We start from the raw sequence: 25533 nt of genomic DNA, 5'->3' as shown, positions 1-25533 counted from the left end.
ACACACACACACACACACACACACACACACACACACACACACACACAAGTGTTACCTAAATTCTCTGTATCCATTTCCTCTTCTTCCATTCTGTTTTGAATCCTTTCTAATAAGGTTTGGATTCTACCACTCAACGCAAACCCCTCCCATCATGATCTTTTCCCTGTTGTTAAATACAATGGTCAATTCTGCATCATCATCAGAATTTGGTCATTCCTTCCTACTTTATACTTTCTTCACCTGGCTTCCAAAGCACTTCACTTTCCTCCCACCTCACTGGCTCCTCCTGGCTCAGCCTGTCCTGCTGATTTTTCCTCATCTCCGTGACCTGTAAACACTAGTGCCCCCAGGCTCAGTCCAGCATCTCCTCTCTATTCTATCTCACTGCTTTCCTCGCTGCTCTCATTCAGTCCCATGGCTTTAAACATCACCTTTGTGCTGACAACTCTCAGATCAGGAGTTGGGTCCCCCTCTTTAACTCTTACTCCAGGTTCATATATCCCACTGTAAACTGACATCTCCACCTGAATGTCTCAAACTTTACATATCCAAAACAGAATTTTGATTTTTCTCCTGCATATCCTCTCCCTAAACTGCTCCTTCCACAGTCTTCTGGATCAAAAACTTGGAGTCATTCCTTGATTGCTCTTTCTCACATTTGATCTGTCAACAAATTCTATTGCTTCTGCCCTTAGAATGTATTCAGAATTTGAGTATGTCTCTCTACCACCATAATAACACTCAGGACCAACCCACCACCATCTCTCCCTTGGATACCTGAGACAGTCTAATAGGTCTCTCTGCCCCTGCTGTGCTCCTCCATAATCTATTCTCAGGACAGTCCAAGGGATCCTATGAAAACAGGTCAGTTCAGGTTGCTCCTCTGCTCAAAATCTGCCAGTTTACTCTCCAAGGGCTCACCCTCAAATGACTTCCCAACTCAGAGTAAGACCAAAGTCTTTACAATGGCCTATGAAATCCTCATATCTATTATTCTCTCCATCTTTCTACTCCAGCCACAGTGTTCTTCCATTTCCTTAAATGTATCTAACCAACTCTCCTACCTCGAGGCCTCTGTTTATGCTGCTCCTTCTGCCGGGAAAGCTCTTCCTCCAGATTTCCAAAGCGCTTGCTCCAGCAGCACCTTGAGGTTTTTTCACTTGGCAACTTCTCAGTGAGATATTCCCTAAACACCCTACTTAAAACTGTCACCCCCCACTCCACATACACACACATAATCCCTACTTTTTCTCTAAAGGATTATCTCACATTTATTTTGTGTTTTATGTCTCCCTCATCAAAATGTTAGCTCCACAAGTGCAGGGATTTTTTTTCTGTTTCTTCACCTAAAATAGTAGATATCAAATGAATATTTTAGTAAATTAATATTTTAACTCTTCCTTGGGATCACATGTGTTTTCATATGGTTGAAGATAATCAAATTGAATTTCAGGGAATCGAAAATATTTTTCTATAAGGTAGTATCTTCCCTCAAAAAGAGAGTCAGTTACACAGAATCTCAAAGGGGGATAATTACTCTTCAGACTTCCTTCTCTCTGTGTATCTATGATGCTTAATTAATGGGACATATATTTGTTCCCCTTTAATCTTCATCTTCCTGAGTCTATTTTTCTATTTAGCCTTTCTAAATCCTGTGGTTGCTCATCATCTTTCCTAATTTATCCTATTATAAACCTAATACTCTTTTGCCATCCCAAATTCTTATTACTTATTCCAAATTTCGTAGAGACTAAGCAATGAAAAACATCTTCAGTTGGCATGAGATCAGAGGCAGTAGGAATCTTCCAGCTTCTCAAAACTCAGTAGGGTTATATATAAACCTTGAGTTCTAGAAAGGCTGGAAAATGGGGGTATTACTAGTCAGTCTCAGACCATAAAACATAATTCCTTGGCTTTCTCTTTCCTTCCTTGTGTTTTCATGTTGACCACAACCTGATTTCTATCCATGGCAGTATCTTCGCTTGCTGCAAGCAGATTCACCACTGCTAGATCAGAATCCTTTCCCACACCCCATCCCTCAGCCCATGTGTACTCAGGCAACTGGGCCATCTGAGTTCCTGGGTCAGTGTCAGCTGAGTCAGGGTTTCTAGAAATAGCCTTGACCATTACTGCTCCCCTACATCTCCAGTTATTTTTTTTTCAACTCCTTGGGGCTTGGAATCAACCTGGGGTCTAATGGGCCAGCCATGACTGCCCCTTAGATCTCCTTTGCTCTTAACCAGACCTGGGATTGGGCAAACTGGGGGGAAGTGTGGGATATCCTGCATGCAACCACGTTGCAGAACAATATTTATCTGCTCCATCACCATGTGGACACCTCCCCATCCTCAGTTTGAATCACATGACCTAATTCTGCAGTCTCTACTTTTACGACTGAACTCTACAAGGTTATCTGAGTCTCTGGTACTCAGTTCCCAGCCTCACTTTAACCGATTCCCTTCCCCAGAGTAATCATGTACCTAATCTATTTTCTTCCATGTACCCAAATGATAGTCACCATTCACATAGTTCCAGAACATCTGGCTATGCCACCATTTTCCTGACTACATCCTCCTTGAACTAACTGCTTTCAAGGTAACAATGGATGAGTTATGCTTATCAATATATTGAACAAATAATGTCAGAGACAATAACAATGTTGGAGAAAACAAAACAGTGTGGGAAAATGTTCATGATAAAATGTTAATGAAACAAGTTATCAAACTGATTTCATTGTGCTTAAACAAAAAACTGAACCAGGATTGAGACAGTTTCCCACCACAGCAAGATCATCAAGTTACTTTCTAATGCCAATATTTACCGGGTCCCTTTTACCTGGACTCTCACCCACACACCCACCTTACCTTGGAGTGTGTCTACATCAGTTTCTAGTTTCAACACATTCCCAGTTCCTCATAAGCTTTGGGGTAGCAAGAACACATGCACCTTATGTTCACATCTCTGTTTACCACTCACCATTTTTGCATAGTTTGGCTAAACTTACTTGCCTCAGTCTGCAAAGCGGAGCAGGAGCTGGAGAAGAGCAACACAAATATGCAGGTGACAGGTAATCAATGGACAAACTCTGCAGCAAGCGAGAGAAGAAGCCACTGAAGATGCTGCCAAGAGCAAGGTAGGCTGTGGCCTCCAGGCCATGTGGGAGGTTCACAGCAGCATTTATTTCACTGTGATTTATGCACACTATATATACAGCAGTGCTGGCTTTACCCAACTAGTCACATTAGAGACACCTGAGCTGTGAAGGAAAACTTGAATGTGCTTATGATGACAGCGACCAAGACTATTCAACTGGCAATGTTCTCTCAGGCCTCGTTTCAAAGGAAAGAAAAACAGAAATTCTGAAGGAAATGGACTAATAATGATAAGCATTTTAGTCTCCCTGTTAGCCAAACTCTATAAATACACCCCATTGTATAAAAACACTAGGCTCTTGATCCTTCTAAAATCTGAACTATTTGAGGATAAGGCCCGAGTAAACATGAACCAGGCTTTGCTTTATTTCGGTTCAACTCCACAAACTGCAGTTGGACTTTCTAAAATGCCAGATGGAGAAAAATAGAATATCGATTTTTCAGCTTCTTTTATTCCTCTTTTCAGTCTTTTTTCAATTTTGCTTTGCCTTTGGATTCTTTCTGCTCCCAGGTGTGTACTGTGACACCCAATTCTGATTTTAAAATGTGGCTTGAATCAACTTACCTGATTTTGTCCTGGCATTTGCCTGCCTATACAATGGGAGCCACCCATTTTCATTGACGCTGTAAGCTTCTGCCTACAAAAAGAGCTGACCTTAAATATAATGCTTGATTCCCCTGGGCACCCTATTCTCAAGGTACCACTTCTACATCTTCTGTTTGTTTACCATGGAGACAGCAGTTTATGTTTACTGTGGAACTGGGAGTACGCTGGTTAAGCTGATGCTAAGGAGAAAACACAAGCAGTTACACAAAGAAGTGGCCTTAATGAGCATCAGATGTGTGAAAATCTATGCAGCACAAGAAAATCCCAGATTCTCTCCTGAATATGTTATGAACCCAAAACTAGAGAAAGATAATAGGCAGGATATAGAAATCTGGTATCAACCACACGTACAGGACTATGTGATTAACAGTTTCCAATGCCATCACTGCAGTCTAACAATATGACTCATGGTAATTCTGTAAGCATGAGAGTGAAAAATAAAAAAGTGGGGATTTAGCCTAAGAATCTCCTTCCAGCTTGGGTGTTCTCAGATTCACTGTGAAAACAAGTCTTTCAATAAGGTAAATGTATTCTGTGAGCCTGGAGTTCCACCCTTGGTCGTTCTAGCTTAGACTAGCTGTCTTCTTCCACTTTGAAAAGGAAAGTGTGGTACTCAAGAAGTTAATGCTGAAGGTGGAGGAAGATTATCGGTGTATCTGCCTTATCTCTGGCAACAACACAGCAGAGACTTGCCAGTCTGCAACACTGCAATACACTCAAGGTTGTTCCTGAGGAAAATACTTTTATTTTCACATAGGAAATTGGTGTGAACTATGTATAGGTTTACCAGGCGCACCAACACCTTGTTGCACACACTTTTTTTTAGATTAGACATGTTGCTTTAAGAGTATCAACAAAAGGAGACAAAAACAAAACAACAAAAGAAAGGCAGCTTCATGAGTGTCTACCAGTATTATACTCAAATGTGAAATGTCTGTCAATTCTGCTTTCGGTCTCTAACTGCAAAAGTCAGAAAAACCACAAAATTGCTGTGCTACTTTAAGATGCAGGAATATTGGTGGGCATTCACAATTTCCCTTTACCAGAAATCTTATTGAATATAATAGGAAAGTCGTTGAATACTATGTCTTTCTATTATATCCAGGTGATTTTCACAGTAGGCAATCTGCTAGTACACCACAGGAGTCCCACACTTTGAAATAAAACGGCATTGTGGATACAGTTTTACGTGCCATCCCTTTTCAGTCCAGAGCACTCTAGTTTCTTTACTCTTGGTTGAATTGACTAGGCAATCCATAAAGAGTGAGCAAGAACAGAAAAAGCACATAATGAGGTTTTTTTGGGTCTTTATCAATAATACAATTGTGCTCTGCCAATTACTAGAGTAGCGATTGTATATCACACTTTGAAAATAAATAAAAAAAGATTTATGCATTCCTAAAGTGGTAGGCCATTTGCAACAGGGACAAAAATCAGGAAATGTAAGCAGATCCTGGCATGTTTCTCCTACACATTTGGTGCAATAATATGGTACATGAGTCACAGAAACACTTGTTCCCATCCCCCCCCTCCAAATGAGCCTAATATAAAAATCTATTTAGTAGTAAGGATATTTTGCACAAGGCATCCTATGTGCTTAATTTTCTTTAAACAAGGCATTAATAAAATCACAGTAGCATCTAATAAGATTTTTAATTCCTTAAGGGTAGGAACCATGGCTAATCTTTAATCAGTCCAATTTAGTGGGAGCATTTAGCTCCCTTCCTGGTAGAAACAACCAACAGAATATTCCTAGCCCTACGAGATACATGTAGGTTGTATTACTGAAAGCTCCAGGATGAAAGGGAAAGTAGACTACGTTCGCTACCAGTGACTGGCACTGGTCAATGTACCTGTATATGCTTAGAGACGATTTTCCAGAGTTACTAACAACAGATACTGATAGCAATGGTATCAATGAATGGAACAGGAGTTTCACAAACAAGATGCTATTTTATTACAAAATGAATTCCCATTTAAAATTACATGAACAATTATGAAGAACAAACATACGGAGCATGATGCTGAGACAATCAAGTTCAGCAATCTATTCCCGAGAGACACCAGAGCTCTGAACGCACAGTCCCTGCCATAAGATCTATGTAGGATCTACAGCCACTGAAGGAATGCATTCATAAGAAAACTTTTATGAGAAAGTTTTTCATAAAATTTTTCGTGAAAAATCTCTTTCTAGCAAATACAAATTTAAGATAAAGGAGTAGTACTCACAAACTCCGGGGTTCGAAAATCATGCTGACTTTCCAGTGATCCCAAATCGGGGATAATTGTCTGTCCAAGGTTTTCCAACACTAAAAACAAATGAATGAATATATAAACAAATGAAGCACAACTTGCACTGGCTCACATAGTCCTTTACTTATAAATCAGCAGCCCTGGGTTATTAGCATTTGTAGCGCATTGACAGGTTTATATTATTTAACCCTTTCAGCTATCAGAGATATTTAAAAATCTGTAGCAGCTGTTTCATCTATTGGATCTACCAGACTATGCCAGGGTTGTAGAACACTAGGTCTTAAAATTCTCTAGGCAAGGTCTACCACTGAAAATTATTTAGCTGGTACACAGCAACCAAACGTTACAAAAGTCTAGCTAAGGAACACTTTAGTCTACTGACATTCTTTGTGCTATTACATGTCAGGGTACTGCTGTAGAGTCCCTTTGTGGGTAGCAATTTTTTCTTTCTTATTTTTTTGAGACAAAGTCTCACTCTGTCACCCAGGCTGGAGTACGTGGCACAATCACAGCTCACTGCAGCCTAGACCTCCTGGGCTCAAGTGATCCTCCCACATCAGTCTCCCAAGTAGCTGAGACCACAGGTGTGTATTACCATGCCTGGCTAATTTAAAAACATTAAAAAACTTTTTTTTTTTTTTTGGTAGAGTTGGGGTATCCCTATGTTACCCAGGCTAATCAGTCTCGAACTCCTGGCCTCAAGCGATCCTTCTGTCTCAGCCTCTCAAAGTGCTGAGATGACAGGCATGAGCTACCATGCCTGGCTATTTTAAATCTGATAGAAATATAATGGGAGCCAGATAGAATTTGCTTGGAGATACATTAAAAAAAAAAAAAAAAGAAACAGGTGAAATTAATTTTAATAACATAATTTAACCCATACTACCCTATCATTTGAACATGTAATCAATATAAAAAACTATTCACAAAATATTTTACCTTTTTTGTATTAAGTCTAGAAATGCAGTGTATATTTTATACTCACAGCACATCTCAGTTCAGACTAGGCACATTTCAAAAGCCCAATAGCCGTTTGTGATTAGTGGCTACCATATTGGACAAGTGCAGTGTTAGAGGGATAGAGAACCAAATCCAGAAGGGAGGTCATTCTGCAAGATGCTCTAGTTCCATCTTGTCAACAAGTTACTGACATGAATAAAACAAATTGTTCCAGGTTAACAATCATTTGCAGCATGTGGTTCTGGATTGGATCCTGGTTTAAATCAACAAGATGTAAATAATTTTTTTTTTTTTTAACATGGAAAAATTTGAATAGAATTTTTGCTATGTAACAATGTTCTGAATAAATGTAAAGAGATATTCTTAAATATTTAAGTAAACTTAAAGATTTAATGTTTAATTAAGTTTAAATAAATATTCTCATTTATCAATAGGTTCAGCCTCTAACAAGTCAATGACATTAACAAGGGAGATCAAATTTAAAGAGCTCTAAAGGACATAACCACTAGCAATACAGGGTTTGTATTGCTAGATACAACTGGATCCTAACTTGGACAAACCAGCTATAAAGGACTTATTTTTCAAAACTGGAGAGTTTGAGTATGGAATAAGTATAAAACTATAAAAAATTACTTTTGGCTGGGCATGATGACTCACACTTGTAAACCTAGCACTTTGGATGCCAAGGCAGAGGAGTGCTTAAGCCCAGGAGTTTGAGACCAGCCTGGGCAATGTGGTGAGACATCTTTACAAAAACCGTTTTTATTAGCCAGGCGTGCCGGTTCGCACCTGTAGTCCCAGCTACTCAGGAGGCTGAGGTGGGAAGATTGCTTGAGCCTGGGAGGTTGAGGCTGCAGTGAGCTGTGATCATGCTGCTGCACTCTAGCCTTGGTGACAGAGCAAGATTCTGTCTCAAAAAGAAAAAAATACATAATGCTTTTAATTTTATTGTGTGTGATTTATCTTGGCTTTGTAGTGACTTTTAAAAATGCATACTATATTTTCCCTTAATCCATTTAAAGCTTTTATAGAAGAGAAGGCTGGGTTCCTACTGATCTAGAAAAATTCAGTGACCCAAAAGAAGAAATCTCAACATATATATATAGGGCAGAATCAAAAGAGATCTCTACGTGATTGTTTACAAAACCAAAGTTTCAGTCAATAATTCAGCCAATTCAGTTACCAAATACTTAAGTTTGGCACCTCACTAAGAAATCTAATATTTGGATTCATTTTTTTTTCTTTATTTTTGTTTTTTTGTTTTTTTTTTTTTTGTTTTTTTTTTTTGAGATAGAGTCTTCCTCTATTGCCCAGGCTGGAGTTCAGTGGCACAATCTGGGCTCACTGCAACCTCCGCCTCCCAGGTTCAAGCAATTCTCCTGCCTCAGCCTCCAAGTAGCTGGGACTACAGGTGCGTGCCACCACACGTGGCTAGTTTTTTTTTTTTGTATTTTTAGTAGAGAAGGGTTTCACCATACTGGCCAGGCTGGTCTTGAACTCCTGACCTCATGATCTGCCTGTGTTGGCCTCCCAAAGTGCTGGGATTACAGATGAGAGTCACTGTTCCTGGCCTGGATTCAATTTTAGGTTCACACAGAATACGGGGGAAAAAATACCTCACATCTTTGTATACTTAAGAACTGAAAAGAAATGCCAGTAGAAATGACAGTACAATCAAGTGATCCTAACTCTTCTGAAAAACTGAGTTCATTAGAGGACACCCTATGTGTGAACCAAAGCAGAAACAGAAAACAGATGAGATGAGCAAAGGCTTGAAGAGCTGCAACCATTGCCAAAATTAAGGTGCTTGCCTCTGAGAACTCCTGGAGGGTTATAGTAATCACCGCACAGTCTGTTACACCAAGAGAGTTGTAACATACTAAACTGGTTATTATAGTATAACAGTTGTCCAAGATAATTACACTCCTACAGACCATCTTTAAAACTTGCTAAAATGTGCTTATATGCTAGGCTATGATAAGTGTGTTCTAAGTTGGTGTTGGGCAGCTTGCTTTACACTTGGAAGAAAAGACCTAATCTTTTTATAGTATTAAGACAGATGTTAAAGAAATTATATCCATGGTATTTATGATATTTTGGTTTTTGGCAGAACCAGCAAACAAGGAAATAGAATACTGTGGGTTTTTTTTTTTTTTTTTTACATCAGTATTATAAATCTGATGGAGTGACTTGGCACCTTATCTAGATTCCTAGATGATTAGATGCCCAATTTATCTGTTATCTAAGGTCAACAGACAGAGTTGCAAAAGTTGATTTTTTTTTCTTTTTTCTAAATGAAAGGACAAGCTTAAGAAAGTATACATTTTGCCTAAAGACAGAGGAGAAACAAGATTACCCAGATGTTCTATCCAATAAACGGTATCTATGGATTTGTGAAAGAAATTAGAACTATTGATAGTTTTAGTTATTCTGCTGGTAATGGAAACTAATAGATTCACTGGTTAATGTCAATACAAAGAAAAAACTGTAAATCTGAGTGAATAAAAACAGAAATGGCTTTATTCAAACATCATCTAGGTAGAACAAAGCCACAGCTAGCTGTTGCTCTCATGACCAGACAGAGTGCTGGGAAGCAAATGATTGATGAGGCCACTAAGATAATTATACTCCCACTACTGAGGGGCTCTAGTTACTGTTTGATATTCTCATTTATGGTAATCTAACACAACTGAAAAAGTTCATTTCTCAGCAAAAATAAAATAGTCAAAATCAAGGTGACTCTGAGAGCCTGTATTAAAATGAGCAGAATCAGGACAAAAGCCTAAAAAGGCAAATATGTTAATTTCATTTCTTTCCTTATATAAATCATGTTTTTCTTAACGTAATATGTTGAAATGTATTTTTAGTACTGTCACTATGCCTCAGCCTTATACAGCAAAAGTACTATCTTCAGTAGCATCATGATTAGTTCATTTAATTTTGGCACTTGGAACAACAGTATTTGGGACCTCTTTGTTATCTGTTCATCAAAAGGCTGACTAGAAAACTAAAAACTAGTTATTCTAATATGACAAAAACCTTGGTCTTGATATGTTAGTGGGATTTTGCATGGATGCACAATGAAAGTGTAGTTCAAAATCAGGTTCAACAAACATCAAAATCTACTTTATATTTTTGCAGGCACTGTTGTAAGGCCCTAGGGAAGCCAAAAAGAACCAGACAAGGTTCCGTTTTCTTGAAGAAAGAAAGCTGAGACATAATTAATGTTAATTTTAGTGTCATTTCTAAGTGCCACACTAGACAGATTTACAAAGTACTGTAAGAATACTATCAATTGGATTACTATAGGTAAACATTGAATGATTGATGATTTGGGTCAAAAACAAAACACACTAAATAGCTACCTTTCCTAAATTCAATAGAATTAATTACATAACACTTGGTGAAAAAATAAAGAGCATACTTTAAAATTTTTCATCAATGCATTTAGTACAGTGAAATTGAAGCAATAAAGTCCTTGGTGGTACCAATTCTGACTTACTTGATAGTCCAAAACGAAGGGCCCAAAAGAAATTTCTAGAGGCCCAGTCATATTAATAATGCAACACTGGAAGCCTCAGCAGAAAGTTGCAGTTCACATGATTACTTGTCTACCAATTAGAAATGGAATAACTAACATCCATTGTCCCAATTGCAAAATAAAGAGAAAATCCATACAGCAAAGTTGTTTGAGACTTACATAAACCGGCCAAAAAAAGAGCCATTGTCTACAATTTTATAACTTAGACAATCCATTATCTATGAGAAAACACAAAATGATCTCAGGAAACTCATGGTTAAAACCCCAAATACCTAATATGTAGTGCCCTAGGAATAAAGATAATCGGAATTAGGCATCCACAATTTATCCAACTTAGCACTAAGCATGGCAGGTGGCTGGGTCCAACAACTCATCTGTTATGGGGATTGGTTGCCATTAAAATTATCAGAGAGATAGTGAATATATACAGAGAGAGCAAGTAAAAGTATACCAGGGCCTGGCACAAAGGGCACTGGGTATAGACTAAGGGGATTGATTGGGTTCAAGTTCTGATTCTGTAATTTCTTAGATGCATGATCCCTGGCAGTGCTTATTCTCAAGTTTATTTATCTAAAGCTAGTGATAACATTACTTTCCCTGGTTATCTCACAAAGTTGGGCAAAGATACAAATGACAATTCACAAGCATGTTGTAAAAAAAAAAAAATAAAGCACTATATAATACAAATTAAGTTCATGTAACAGACTCAATGATATGAAGAAACGTAAACAGAAATGTATCTAGTATTTTGTACCTGGTACTTCTAAATATCTTATTTTATTTAACCCTATTTTTGTCCCTGTTTTCACAGATGAAGAATAATTAAGTTTATTAGCTGCATGAAGTTAACCACGCAAAGTGACATAATGGGAATCTAAACCTGTCTGATTCCAAAATTGCACATCCTTTAAAATACATTTGTCTCCTGAGCTGCCGTGAATCCAAGGAACTCCTGATGTTAGATATAAGTTGATAAGAAATTAAAATAGTATTGTATGTATAAATTTTAAAAATCAGCAACTAACTGCTTCAATATAGCCAGACTAAATACAATTGGGAAAAAAGAAAAAAACAATGTAGTGAAACTTATTTATATAGCATTCACAATTAGAACTAATGGGAAAGTTCCACAGGGTAAACAGATAGAATATTCTGGCAAGTGGCTAAAGACATTCGTGTGCCAGGGATTGAGCTAGATGATGTAAGTACAGATACCAAGATAAGGAGGGTACAGAATCTAACCTCAGGAATTCTGTAATCTAGTCAATGTACACAACTAAAGAAATGTCGAAGGAATGGCCCGTATCACCTTGTGAATGAGGATATGTTCACATATCCAGATTGGGCAGGATGTCTAGAGATCTGCCATGCTGTCTTATACCTGAAACTCTTCTTCCATTTGATAGCTACTTCTGAAAACCGGATCTCAGCATACATCTGATATTTGACCTGAATGCCAGCACTCACCAGTCATTATTCGAAAAGCAACCACATGGCTGGATCACCTGAAACCAGGAGTTCGAGACCAGCCTGGGCAATGTAGTGAAACCCTGTCTCCACAAAAAATGGAAAAATTAGCTGGGCATGGTGGCACATGCCTGTAATCCCAGTTACTCAGGAGGCTGAGGCACAAGAATCACTTGAACCAGGAGGTGGAGGTTGCAGTGAGCTGAGACCGCGCCACTGCACTCCAGCCTCCTGAGTGACAGAGACGCTGTTTCAAAAAATAAAAATATAAAAATAAATTTAAAAAGCGCCTGTAATCACAGCACTTTGGGAAGCCAGGTGGACGGATCACTTGAGGTAAGGAGTTTGAGACCAGCCTGGCTAAAGTGGTGAAACCCCATTTCTATTAAAAATAAAAAAAACTAGCCAGCCGTGGTGGTACATGCCTGTAATGCTAGCTACTTTGGAGGCTGAGGGAGGATAATTACTTGACCCAGGAAGCAGAGGTTGCAGTGAGCCAAAATTGGGCCCCTGCACCCCTGCACTCCAGCCTGGGCAACCGAGTAAGACTGTCTCAAAAACAAAATAAAATAAACAAATAAAAAAAGAGAGTAAAAGCAACCACATACAGGGCCCACCATTTCCCGTCACTTCGTGCTTTCCAGATTGCTGGGCCTGCCCAGTCTCACTCCCCACATCACTTCAGCTGAGTCTATCCCTGCCCGCCTGCTCCTCCTGCATCATTCTCTGGTAGTCATAATTGTTCTAAGGGGTTCCAATATCTCTCTGGTCTCAGTTTAGCAGGATTTGCTATATTTTGGTGAACAATGAGGTGAGAGAAATTCTATTTCCTATATTAGCAAGAGGTTGTAGGCTTGTAGAGTATAGGCCTTGTGATATTACAACAAGATTTTAAAATATAGCCACTCAGTCATTATTAATGCAAAGAATGTCAGTAATAAAACATAAAATACAAAGATAGAAGCGTAGCTTTCAAGAGCATGCTGGCTATGTATTGCTACACAGGACAGTGGACTTGAGTTGTAAGAGTGCTACATGGTCTAGCCCTGAGGCTCAGGCACATCACTTAACGCTAAGTCTGTTTCCTCAGCAATAAAACGCAGATTATAATGCCTACATCAGAAGGTCACTGTGGAGAATAAGCTAACTGACATATATATGAAACTGATTTGAAGACTCTTAAGTACTATATAAATATTGGCTATCACTATTTTTCACTTCAATATTTAATACGTTTTATCATCCTTTGCCTCATTAGGCACCAATTTTTCCTTCTGACTTCCACCTTGACAATCCCTGTCCTTCATTCCCTTTTAAAATATTAAAATAAATTTAAGCATAGAAGGGGATAACATTAATTCAGCAAACATTTTTGAATAACTACAACGTTCTGGGCAATGTTGGTTACTTGTTTCTAATGAAAAGAAATGTCAATCAGGAAATGTCTGAATCTGGATGATCAGTCTCTTACCCCAGTTTGTTACTGGCAAGTAAACTCAATGACTTAATACTTACATTAACAAAATAAGTGGCAGTCTCTTCTAATCATTTCTAGAATGCAAATTCCAAATTCGAATTGATAGTTTTTGTTACAGTTCTCTGTCTTTCCCATCTATCTTAAGGCAGAAGTTTTCCCTCCCTCCCTGCACCTAGCCCCCTTCTCAACAAAGATATTTCTACAATTATTTCCACTTCAGCTACTGTTTCTTAAAAAAAGAAGGAAAAAAAAGTCATTCATGAAGATGTAAACTTTGTCAGGGTAAGAACATTTTTTTACTCATGGCCAGGGTCCAGTACTATACATTTGGAAATTCAGAAAATTAATAAATATTCTCTCTGCATTCCAGTAAAAATTGCTTTTCCTCAAAGGTTCCCCTTTGCTGTGCTACCTTTCTTGAATAATGTTATTATCATCAGTTCAATTCCCCAATCCAAAAGGGGGAGCCATTCTTAACCTTTCTCTTTCCTTCAATACCAATATTTTGGTAAGTCATTAAATTACAACCTTCTTAATTTCAACCTCATCTTAAGTATTTTCTACCTATCTGGAATGCACACTCCCATACCCCCTGTGTTACTCTTTCTTCAAATTTTTATTTCAATGTCACTGCTTATGTGCCAGGTTAAGTTACCTGCCTCCACTTCATGCTCCTATAGCACTAATTTGGATATCTACTAAAACCTGCCATATTATTATAGGTGGAGCCAAAAACTCAAGCATTGCATTATCGGCTATTAAAATACAGTATTCTGGTCGGGTGCAGTAGCTCATCCCTGTAATCCCAGCACTTTGGGAGGCCGAGATGGGTGGATCACAAGGTCAGGAGATCGAGACCATCCTGGCTAACATGGTGAAACCCCATCTCTACTAAAAATACAAAAAAAAAAAAAAAAAAGATTAGCCAGGCATGGTTGCAGGCACCTGTAGTCCCAGCTACTCAGCAGGCTGAGGCAGGAGAATGGTGTGAACCCAGGAGGCGGAGCTTACAGTGAGCTGAGATTGTACCGCTGCACTCCAGCCTGGCGACAGAGATGCTGTCTCAAAAAACTAAACTAAACTAAACTAAAGTAAAATACAGTATTTTTTCAGTTGGACATCCAGTTATAGGAAAAAGGTTTTTTTTGTTTTTTTTTTTTTTAAAGAGTGGTTTTTATAAGCAAAATTTGCAGCTCACATTGAACAGAATTCAAAATTATCACATGGTTACCTTTTGACAACTGCCCACCACTACAGAAGATAAAATCTGGGGAAAAGATAGGTGTTGATCCTTCTTATCACACTGTATGGTCATTGTTTTTCTTCTCCACTAGTCCATGAGCTCCTAGAGGGCAAGCCATTGTCTTATTCAATTCTATATTCTGAGAATCTGAAACAATACCTTCCATATAATAGATGCTCAATAAATGAGAAAATAAACAAATGATGAAATTAATTATAAATTTGTCACTCCAGTACAGTTACTAGTGCTCTTCAATTCCTCAAAATGTAATTGCTTAGATAATAAGAGAATGCTTCTATTTCCAGAACCATATTGCATTGCACTATACTGTGACACACACACACAAAGCAGACTAATACTATAGTTTCCCTTCAAGACCAAATACTCATCAAACATTTGGACAATATTTATTAAAAAAGGAGCCTCCCCTGCACTCTGCCCACTGCTCACTGTTCCAGCAACTCACCAAATAGGAACATGTTCTTACCAGCAGCACAAAACATTCCACAGCAGAACAAAAGGGGGAATGGACAATTCAGTGAGTTCTTGACGCTTCTCACCCTCCTACCTCTACCTTTAGTGACAACTCTGAAGATTTCTATCATCCACAAACAGCAATATTTCTGAGAAGAGTTTCAGCAAGCACAATTTCTCCACCTTGTAACATTTCCATGTTTGGTGTTGTTTCAGCTCAGCTTATAAACTCTTCCCTTATTCCCACAAGCCTCCTCTGCCCCAACAGTACGGCTCTAAAAATACATCTAGAAGTTAAATATGCGTCCTTCAGAAGAGCTGGAAACAACTATCACATTATTGATTCTCACACACAACTGCTTAATGCTTTAACCTAATGCTTTTATAGAAAAACTCAATGTACACTGCAAACCTACCAGATTCACCATTAATTCATTAGTTCTCTTACCATCTTAAAAAATATTTATTGCAGTAACATAACATACAAGCATAAAGTTTGCCCCTTTAGCCATTTTAAACACATAATTTAGTGGCAATAATTACGTTCACAATGTTGCACAGCCATCACCACTATTTCTAAAACATTTCTGATCACCCCAGAAACTCTAACCATTAAGCATGAATTTCCCATTTCTCCTACCCCTTTTCCCCAGTCCCTAGTTATCTCTAATCTTTTTTCTATCTCTATGAATTTGCCTATTTAATATATTTCATATAAATAGAGTTATACAATATTTGTCCTTTTGTTTCTGACTTATTTCACTTAGTATAATGTTTTCAAGGTATATCTAAGTTGTAGCATATATCAGAACTTTGTTCCTTTTTATGACGGAATAATATTTCATCGTACAGATATACCACACTGTGTTTACCCCATTCATCTGTGGATGGACACTGAGATTGTTTCCACCTTTTGGCTATTGTGAATAATGCTGCAATGGGCACTGTTACACAAGTATCTGAGTCCCTGTTTTCAATTCTTTTGGGTGTATATCTAGGATTTGGAATTGTGGATCATATAATTATGTTTGCTTTTTAAGGAATTGCCAAATTGTTTTCACAATGCCTGCACCATTTTACAGTCCCATCAGCAATGTATGAGGGTTCTAATTTCTCTACATACTCACCAACACTTATTATTTTGTGTGTTATTTAATTTAAAAAAAAATAGTAGTCATCCCGGTAGGTGTACAGTGGTATTGTGGTTTTGATTTTGACTTCCCTAATGGTGAATGCTGTTGAGCATTCCCTCATGTGCTATTAGATATCTGTACATACTCTTTGGAAAAACGTCAAAAATGCTCAAGCCCTTTGCCCATTTTCCAACTGAGTCTGTCTTTTTGTTGCGTTCAGGAGTGATTTATATATTCTGGACATTAAAGACTTATCAGATATCTGATTCCCAAATATTTCTCCCATTCTGAAGCTGCCTTCACTTTAATATCCTTTGATGCCTCAACATTTTTAATTTTGTCAAGTCTTGTTATCTATTTTTAATTTTTTGTTTATGTTTTTGATGTTATATCTAAGAATCCACTGCCAAATCCAAGGTCATAAAGATTTTCCTTTATGTTTTCTTTTGTTTGTTTATTTTTGAGATGGAGTTTCACTCTTGTTGCCCAGGCTGGAGTGCAATGGCGCAATCTCGGCTCACCACAACCTCTGCTTCCCAGGTTCAAGTGATTCTCCTGCCTCAACCTCCTAAGTAGCTGGGATTACAGGCGTGCACCACCATGCCCGGCTATTCCTTTATGTTTTCTTCATGAATTTAGCTCTTGTATTTGGGTTAATCCATTTTGAGTTAATTTCTGTCTATGACGTGAGGTGGGATTGAACTTTGTTCTTTTCGCATGTGGAAATCCAGTTGTCGCAGCATCATTTATTGAAGAGACTCTTCTTTCCTCATTTCCAAAAAGCAGTTGGGCCATAATCATGTGGGTTTATTTCTGGACTCTTGATTCTATTCCATTGGTTTATATATCTATCTGTACCCAAGACTATACTATTTTGATTACTATAGCTTTGTCATTAAGTTTTGAAATCAGAACGCATGAATCCTCTGACTTCATTCTTTTTCAGAATTGTTTTGGCTATTTGGACCACCTGCAATCTCATATGAAATTGTGGATCTGCTTTTTCATTTCTGCAACTTTTAGCATTTAATAAACAGATTTTTTAAAACTTAGATTTACCATTAAAAATATATAGCTGAAGAGTAATGTTTTTGCCACTTTGGTATTTTAAAAGCCTGGCTTAGACAGCTAATATTCTATAAAAGGCGAACAGTATTAACTGTTCCAATAACATCTTGGAACACTACTACTGTTGCTTCACAGTCTAACTGGTTCAGATCTCCTAAGACCCTCAGGGCTCGCAGTTCAACATTATTCTGGGTTTGCAACTGGTTATGGCTTAGCTGAAACTTGGTTCTAGTCACTGACCTGTCAGTTCCCAGATGACAGTGATTGCACATGTCCTGGGGATAAAAGAAGACACCACTTTTAAATTCCTATTGTCTTTCACCTCAAAGCACACTTGAGTCATAACTTCATGCTTAACTTATCAGAGTAGGCCTGATTTCAAAACCAGTTTTTGCTGCCCAGAAGGAATGAGAACATAAAAATGAAAGAAAGAAAAAAAAAAAAAAACCGCTATAGGTTCACATGACCTTATCCAAAACCTGTGATGTCAAAACCTAGTGTTTCAGAATTTAGAATTTTTCAGAATTTAAAAAAAAAAACAAAAACAAAAACAAAACTTTTACATGTATATATTGTCTCCATTACTAATGCATCCCCAGTGAAGTCTGGAACAGCACACCTTACCCAAACACATTCATATTTTGCAGCCAGATAATATAAATATTCATATGAGGGGGAGGACACTGAAAAATGTACATAGTCTTGTGTTGGCTGAGGTCAGATATCTACATCAAATGAATTAAGCTCTGTCAAATTTTATAACCAAATGAATTACCAGAAAATTTTTTTCAGCACTTTATGGATGTTTGAATGCTAAGGAATTGTGAACCTGTAACAACTAAGAATATATTCAGCATCCAATAACAGATTACACAAAACCTCAGTCTAGCTGCTTGTCATATACACAGAGCAAAAGGTTGGCCAATTACCTTCGAAGGAAAAACTAATTGGCTGGAAAAGGGAAAGACCCATAGGGTCTCACTTCCTCTAATCATCTCACAGATTGAGTATTTACCAAGTCAGTATTTCCCCCAGTGATCAGCTACAAATAAATTCTAACCAAGAAAGTAAATCCTAAATTTGGATAAAAGGAAAATCAGAATTGATATACCACTTTTAATTATCCAAATGAACAGAAAATAGTCATTAATAGCTAATATTAGCAAAGGTGCTGGGAATAAACACATATTGGCAGTGTGTGGTGGTATAAGCTTTCTGGGTAGCAATTTGGTGAGTATAGCAAAAGTTTTAAAATTATTCATACCCAGCCGGGCGTGGTGGCTCACACCTGTAATCCCAGCACTTTGGGAGGCCGAGGCGGGTGGCTCACCTGAGGTCAAGAGTTTCAGACCAGCCTGACCAACATGGTGAAACCCTGTCTCTACAGGAAAAAATATAAAAATTAGCTGGGTGTGGTGGCAGGCAACTGTAATCTGAGCTACTCAGGAAGGTACGGCAGGAGAATAGCTTGAACCCGGGAGGTGAAGGTTGCAGAGAGCTGAGATTGCACCACTGCACTCCAGTCTGGGAGACACAGTGAGACTATGTCTCAAAAAAAATAAATAAATAAAATAATTCATATCCTTTGATCTTATAATTCTACTTCTAGGAAATACTTGATTGCTTAAATCAGTTAGGATACAGCTATATGATTATATATAATATAATTATTTAAAATAATTTATAGAAGACTATTCATGACAGAAAATTTCAGCAATATATATCTCTATATAAAAAAGTAGATTATAAAATGTTATACATTATAATATATACCCAAAAGAATTAAAAGTAGGAGCTCAAACAGATATTTGGACACCCGTGTTCATAGTAACATTTATAATAGCAATTTGAGTGTTCACTGACTGATGAATGGGTAACAAAACATATAATGGAGTACTATTCAGCTTTAAAAAGGAAGAAAATTCAAACATATGCTACAACATAATCTTGAGGACATCAGGTTAAGTAACATAAACCAGTCACAAAAGGACAAAGAATGTAGGATTCCACGTATATGAGGTACTTAGAATAGTCATATTCACAGAAACAGAAAATAGAATGGAGGCTGCCAGGACAAGGGGAAATGGGGAGTTATTGTTTAATTGGTAGTTTCAGTAACAACCTTTTGCAAGATGCAAATGATTCTGGAGATGGATGGTGGTGACGGTTGCATAACAACATGAATGTACTTAATGCTTTTAAGAGCTGAACTATACACTTAATTATTTAAATGGTAAGTTTTAGATTATGTGTATTTTACTACCACACACAAAAAAGTGTAGCTTTAAAAAAATAATCTTTTAGCTGTTGTAGGCTAGGCTGTACCAGGCAATAGGTGCTTTCTAACACTTAGATGGGTGAGCAGGAATGAGATCTGCTACATGCTCTGCTGTCCTTAGGAAGAGCTCTTGTGAGGCTTCGGTCCATAACGACCATCTGACAGGGGGAGGGCCTCTTGTGGTACTGGGGCTTTTATCATTTTACCTATACTTTAACTCTCCCCCTTGCCATGAACCATTTTCCAATAAACTGAAGGGTATATAATTTTAAAAACTGTATGTATTATATGATCTAAGACTTGTATGGGGGAAAAAATGTAAGCAAAAGGATAAGTAGTGGGATGTCAGGTGATCTTTATTATCTTAATACCTGATATTTTCCAAATGTTCTACAATGAACAACAAAAGACAAACACATCAAGAAGCATCCCAGTTTTAACATATCTACCCTCCACTGTGTCTTCCCCTCAAAAGAGGTTTGCTATACCTTGCCTTTCCCACTCAGTAAATGCCCCCAAATTCACCAAATTAACCAGACCAAAATTACCGACGTCATCCCTGACTCCTTTTCTTTATTCTCCCACATCCAATTTCTCAGTAAATCCCGTCCGCCAAATTTTCAAAACCTACCCAGAAGCCAGCTACTTTTCACCATTCCCATAGGGCTTCTATAGATAATACAGCTCACATTGAAGAGTGTGCAATAGATTCCAGTGTCTATTCTATAGCTAAGTCCTTTTCATATACGAATGCATTTCATTCTCACAACAATTCTGCAAGGTAAGAAAAGTACAACAGTTAACTTCATATCACTGATGAAGAGGCATGGAGAAGTCAGGTATTTTGCATAAGATCACACAGCTAATGAACAGTGGAATCAAAATGTGAACCCAGGAGCTCACAGGTTATGCTTTTAACCACTATATTACACTGCCCCCTCAGTCTTAGGTAGCGTTCTCTCCCACATTATTCAGCTCTCTGTTCAATATCCCCATCTCAGAGAGGTTGTCCCTGAAATCCTAATTTAAGCAGGCCCAGAATAGAGCCACCATTCTGTTACCTTGCCCTGATGTACTTTCCTTTAGCACTTCATTAGTAATTACATATTAGGTATGTAAGTTCCATAAGAGTAGAGATCTCACCTTGTTCATGGCTGAATCCCAACCACCTAGGATAGTTCTGGGCCATGTTAGATGCTCCACCATTAATCTGTTGAATGACTGACCAAATGAATCCATAACTAATATAAGGCTGGCTGCTGCAGTAAGACAGACCTGAATGCAAATCCCAGACCTACCACTTCCTAACCACGGGAGCTCAGATCATTCAACCTTCCCATCCCCCTCAGTGTCTGCACCTGGAAAATGGGACTAGTATTTCTCCCTCAGGGTTGTCTTGAAGATAAAATGAGTTGTGGCATGTGAAGTGTTTAGCCTGGTTACTTACACATAATAAACATTTGACAAACATTAGCTACTTGTATTGCAAATGAGAGGGGAAAAAAATGTCATGCTTAAGCCTGCCTGACGTTCTTCTCATTTTTAAAAGAGGGGTACACAGCTTTAGGAAGATCGCTGTTGAGAAATAAAGTTGCTGATGATAGTTTATTAATGTTACGTCACACTGAAGATACGGAAAACCGTACGTAAATTTGGTCTAATACTGAAAGTGGGAACTCAAACACATTAGCTCTATCTAAATTCCATTTTTATGCATTCTCTGTTGTATTTCCAAATCATACCCCCTACTTAAATCTTGAATGTATGGATATTTTTTAAGTCATCGGTTAAATAATGGACTGAAACAATAAAAATTCCTTCTGGATGGATGTTTTATTAGTTCAGGGTATTATTTTAGACCAAATATAACTGAATGCCTTTACAGTTAAGATTATATTAATTCATATTCAAGTTGGGTGTGGTGATACGCACCTATAGTCCCAGCTACTCAGGAGGCTGAGACAGGAGGATTGCTTGACCCCAGGAGTTCAAGTCCAGCCTAGGCAACACGATGAGATCTCTCTTAATAAAAGTATAAATAAATTCATATCCAGCCACTGCCCATTGTGCTGCCACTGCTCAGAGGTAAAACGATGAAAGGAGTCAAGAGCAACCCTATCAGTAGAAGCCTTATTCTTGTTCAGCCTTCTACAGCCCAGTAGCCTCAGGTAACTTTTCAGAAGCAGGACATCCAGATCGGCTCCCAGCCATTCTCTTACTGCTGAAGGGGTAGCAGCTGTGATGGCTTTTTTTTTTTTTTTTTTTTTTTTTGAGAAAGTCTTGCTCTGTTGCCAGGCTGGAGTGCAGTGACATAATCCTGGCTTACTGCAACCTCCGCCTCCCGGGTTCAAGCAATTCCCCTGCCTCAGCCTCCCAAGTAGCTGAGACTACAGGCGCATAATACAATGCCTGGCAATTTTTTTTGTATTTTAGTAGAGATGGGGTTTCACCATGTTGGTGATCTCCTGACCTTGTGATTCGCCTACCTCAGCCTCCCAAAGTGCTGGGATTACAGGCGTGAGCCACCATGCCTGGCCTCAGTAGCCTTTTTACTGCAGTATTTCTCAACTCTGAATATACAACGTTTATAAGGGGCTTGAATCTATGCTGTTTTCTCCACAAATAATCAACTCCTCATGTCTCTTCTTTCATTATACTTCGATAGTTGATTCTGTAACTTGAAATTATACTCAGTTACCAGTTGGTAACTACTTCCTACTACTCTCCCCAGTAGATGGGGTGGGGTATGGTGATGGATGGCAGGCAGGAACACTGCCTCCAAACTGGGAAGTTCTGTATTTAATAGGTTTGTGAAGGCCATTTCTTCTAGAATCCCAATGCAGACCTCAATCATGTGATTATATTCTCCAGGTGGCCAGGCGTAGCTAAGGAAATTCAAGCATTTTTACTCTAGAAAATATCACAATTTAGTTCTTTAGTTGAGATCTTACAAAATAAACAGATTATCTGAATATAGCTAAATCATCTTAGAGATTCAAGCTACTTGAAATTTCTTAAATATGCACTTAACATGTTAATTATAGAAATAATAGAAATGACATATAACTCAGATTGCCCCTCCCTAGGGAGTAATAATCCTGAGGCTTGTTCCAGGATTAAATGTCTTAAATTACTGGTCCTTTGAGGTTTCATCTGAGGCCTGCTTCTGTCCTTGTCCTTTCCTTTCATGTGCCAAATTTATATAGGCATCAGACATTCACACATAATAACTATCATTTACTTAGCATGTAGGATGAGCTAAACATTCAAGTAGGTCTTAGATACATGAAAACAGTCACTAATGTATTTATGTGTGAAGGCTTTAGGTAAATAAAACATACCAGTGACCATCTGGGAAGAACAGATGCCTGCACAGGGCTGGGGGAGCCCAAGAAGAGGGCAGCCTCGCTGGGAGGTGGAGGAGGTAGCTGCTGTTGGACATCAGCAACAACACCCCTTTTAAAATAAAGGCCTTAGCAGCAGCCTCAGAAGCAAAAGTTTTTCTCTGACCTTCTCCTGCCTGCCTGTCTCTCAATTCCATTCTCCCCTGAGGCTGGCCACAGAAACTAGAAGGTGGGTCTAGAAGCCAGAATTCCTTTTGAGGGATTTTTTACAAAATTATACAGAAAGGTAGAGATAAAGAAATTCTGGCCAGAAGAATCTGGTCACAAAGTACTTATCTGTTCTCCATTGTTTGACTGTAGGTCATAAAATCCACATTCCAGAAAGTCTTACCCAGAAGGAAGGAATGCTGCTCAGAGAGGTCAAGAAGTGTCTTGAGGCCTTGCTGGGTTTCCTCACTCTGCCTATTCGCATTAGATCAGACCCTTTTTTCCAATTGTGTTTCTACATGGCTGTCTATACTTTGTTGAATCTAAGCATAAAAATGGACAATTTCCCCTGTATCTTTGGGTCTTCATTCTGAAGGTTTCCATATCATCTAAAACCATGATCAAATAAATTTGTATGCCTTTTCTCCCATTAATCTGCCTCTTATCAGTGATTTTCAGCAAACCTTCAGAAAGCCAAGGGGAAGTTTTCCTTTGGCCTTGACACCCCTAAACCATGTCCTGACAGATGCATAAGAGGAAGTAAGAGACAATCTAAAAGGTTGTTGTGATAGGAAAACCCAGCCTGGAATAACAGTGATGGTGGGAGTGGGGATAAACAGAAATAGATGGATTCCAGTGACATTAAGGTATTAGAATCAACAGGCCCTGCAGGCTGACTGGAAAGGAAGATGAGAAACGCTTAGACTACCAGTCCTGTCTGACTTTACCAGCAGGGTTCACTAAGTAAGAAGGGCCTTTTAAATCTAACTCTTCCTTCACTAGTTTCAGTAGGCAATCTTAGCTCCCATTACATAGACAGAGTAGAAAAAATAGATGCTATTACATGGAAACATTATATAACTGAATCAACCAAATTATATTTATTCCTTCAACCAATAAATGTTTGTGGCACTCTTGCTAAACATGTTAGCATTGGGCAAGCTCTGGAAATACAGCAGTAACTGAGGACCTTGCCTTTCCCCACTCTGTCCTATCTACCCACTCCTCTTCATGGGAGAGGTGGCATATCCCCTCTGATCAGAGCCCAAAGCCTCCTCCTAAGCCATGGCTCCCATTCCCACAAGACTTCTTGCTATAGATTACACAGCACTTTTTACTGTGACTTCAACCTGTGCTTCATTTTCACCTTTGTCAACATTTTTCATGTTCACATTTATTCCATCTTAAAAAAGTAAAAAGCCCCTCCTTAGGAAATGTAGCACTGTCAAAATGTTAAATGTGCCTACACTTTGACCTTGCAAATTCTACTTAATTCCCGTACACATTTGGAAAGATATAAATATGCATAAGCACGTTAAGATGTTGAGTGTAACATTATGAGAGACACCAAAATTTCTAAGTAAAACTAAAATATCCAGACAACACTACAGCACAATAGAATAGTATGTGTTTACTTTAGGGAGTAACATGTCTATAATGTACAGAACAAAAACACAAACTTTGGCAGACTACATAGCAATAAAGCCAATTTTTGTAATGTAAGTGTGTATGAGAGAGTGAGCGATAGCATATGTACGGAAAAATCTTGAAGGATACACCTCAAACTATTCATAGTGGCTATATATGAGAGAATGCAAATATGGAGATGATTCTCAGTTGTACTTTTTAATGTTTAGAACGTTTACAACGACTCTTGTAAAATATATTGCTTTGTAATCAGAATAAAACAATAAAGATAAAAGGTTATCAAAAAAGTTAAAACAACTTTAATCAGCCTTTCCACTGCACCGATTGCATTATAACATAGTCCTTACTACTACTGGTAAGGGTCAAAGTACGCTGGCACTCCTCTACCATGGACTCAGCCTCTTATCAGTCACCAGTCGGCTCTAAGGTCCACAGTGACTTGCATGCTGCTGTTAAACCTAATGCCTGCTTTATATTTTTGCCTTACTTGACATCTCAATGAGCTTTGACATGGCTATCCAAGACTTCTTTTCGAAGACTCTCTCCTCTTGGTTTCATACTCTTAGAGGGTCTTCCATTTCTCTGATTTCCTCCATTGGTGCCTCCTCCCTGACTGTGCCCTGACTTCTGAAACTATGCAGGGTTCCATCCAAGCCCTGATCCTCTTTAATTTGTCTGCTGACAACTGTTAACACATGCAGACTAAAGGTTCCAAATGCATTGCTCTATTTCAGTCATCTCTTCTGAGCCACAGATGCATGTGTCCAACTGCCTATGCAACATCTCTCTTGGAAATGTCCCAGGCATCTTAGACTCTATATTCACACAGGACTTGTGCTTCCCCCTCAACCACACACACACTCAAAGCTGTTCTTCAGTATTTCCTGTCTGCATAAATGGC

At 38.4% G+C, this 25533-nt stretch overlaps 1 protein-coding gene across 3 annotated transcripts in view; it reads right to left on the bottom strand.

Annotated features, from left to right (window-relative positions):
* ANO6 (anoctamin 6) overlaps window positions 1-25533 on the bottom strand; it is a 227717-nt gene that overhangs the window by 131400 nt on the left and 70784 nt on the right. For all 3 annotated transcript variants that reach the window (XM_023231172.1, XM_023231170.2, XM_023231173.2), the window contains one exon: window positions 5989-6068. In XM_023231172.1, coding sequence (XP_023086940.1) covers window positions 5989-6068 — 80 coding nt within the window. The remainder of the gene's footprint in view (window positions 1-5988; window positions 6069-25533) is intronic.

This window comes from Piliocolobus tephrosceles, chromosome 10 (assembly GCF_002776525.5).
Source record: "Piliocolobus tephrosceles isolate RC106 chromosome 10, ASM277652v3, whole genome shotgun sequence".
Classification (NCBI taxonomy): Eukaryota; Metazoa; Chordata; class Mammalia; order Primates; family Cercopithecidae; genus Piliocolobus; species Piliocolobus tephrosceles.
Note: the sequence above shows the minus strand (reverse complement) of the source record. Positions and strands in the feature narration are given on the sequence as shown.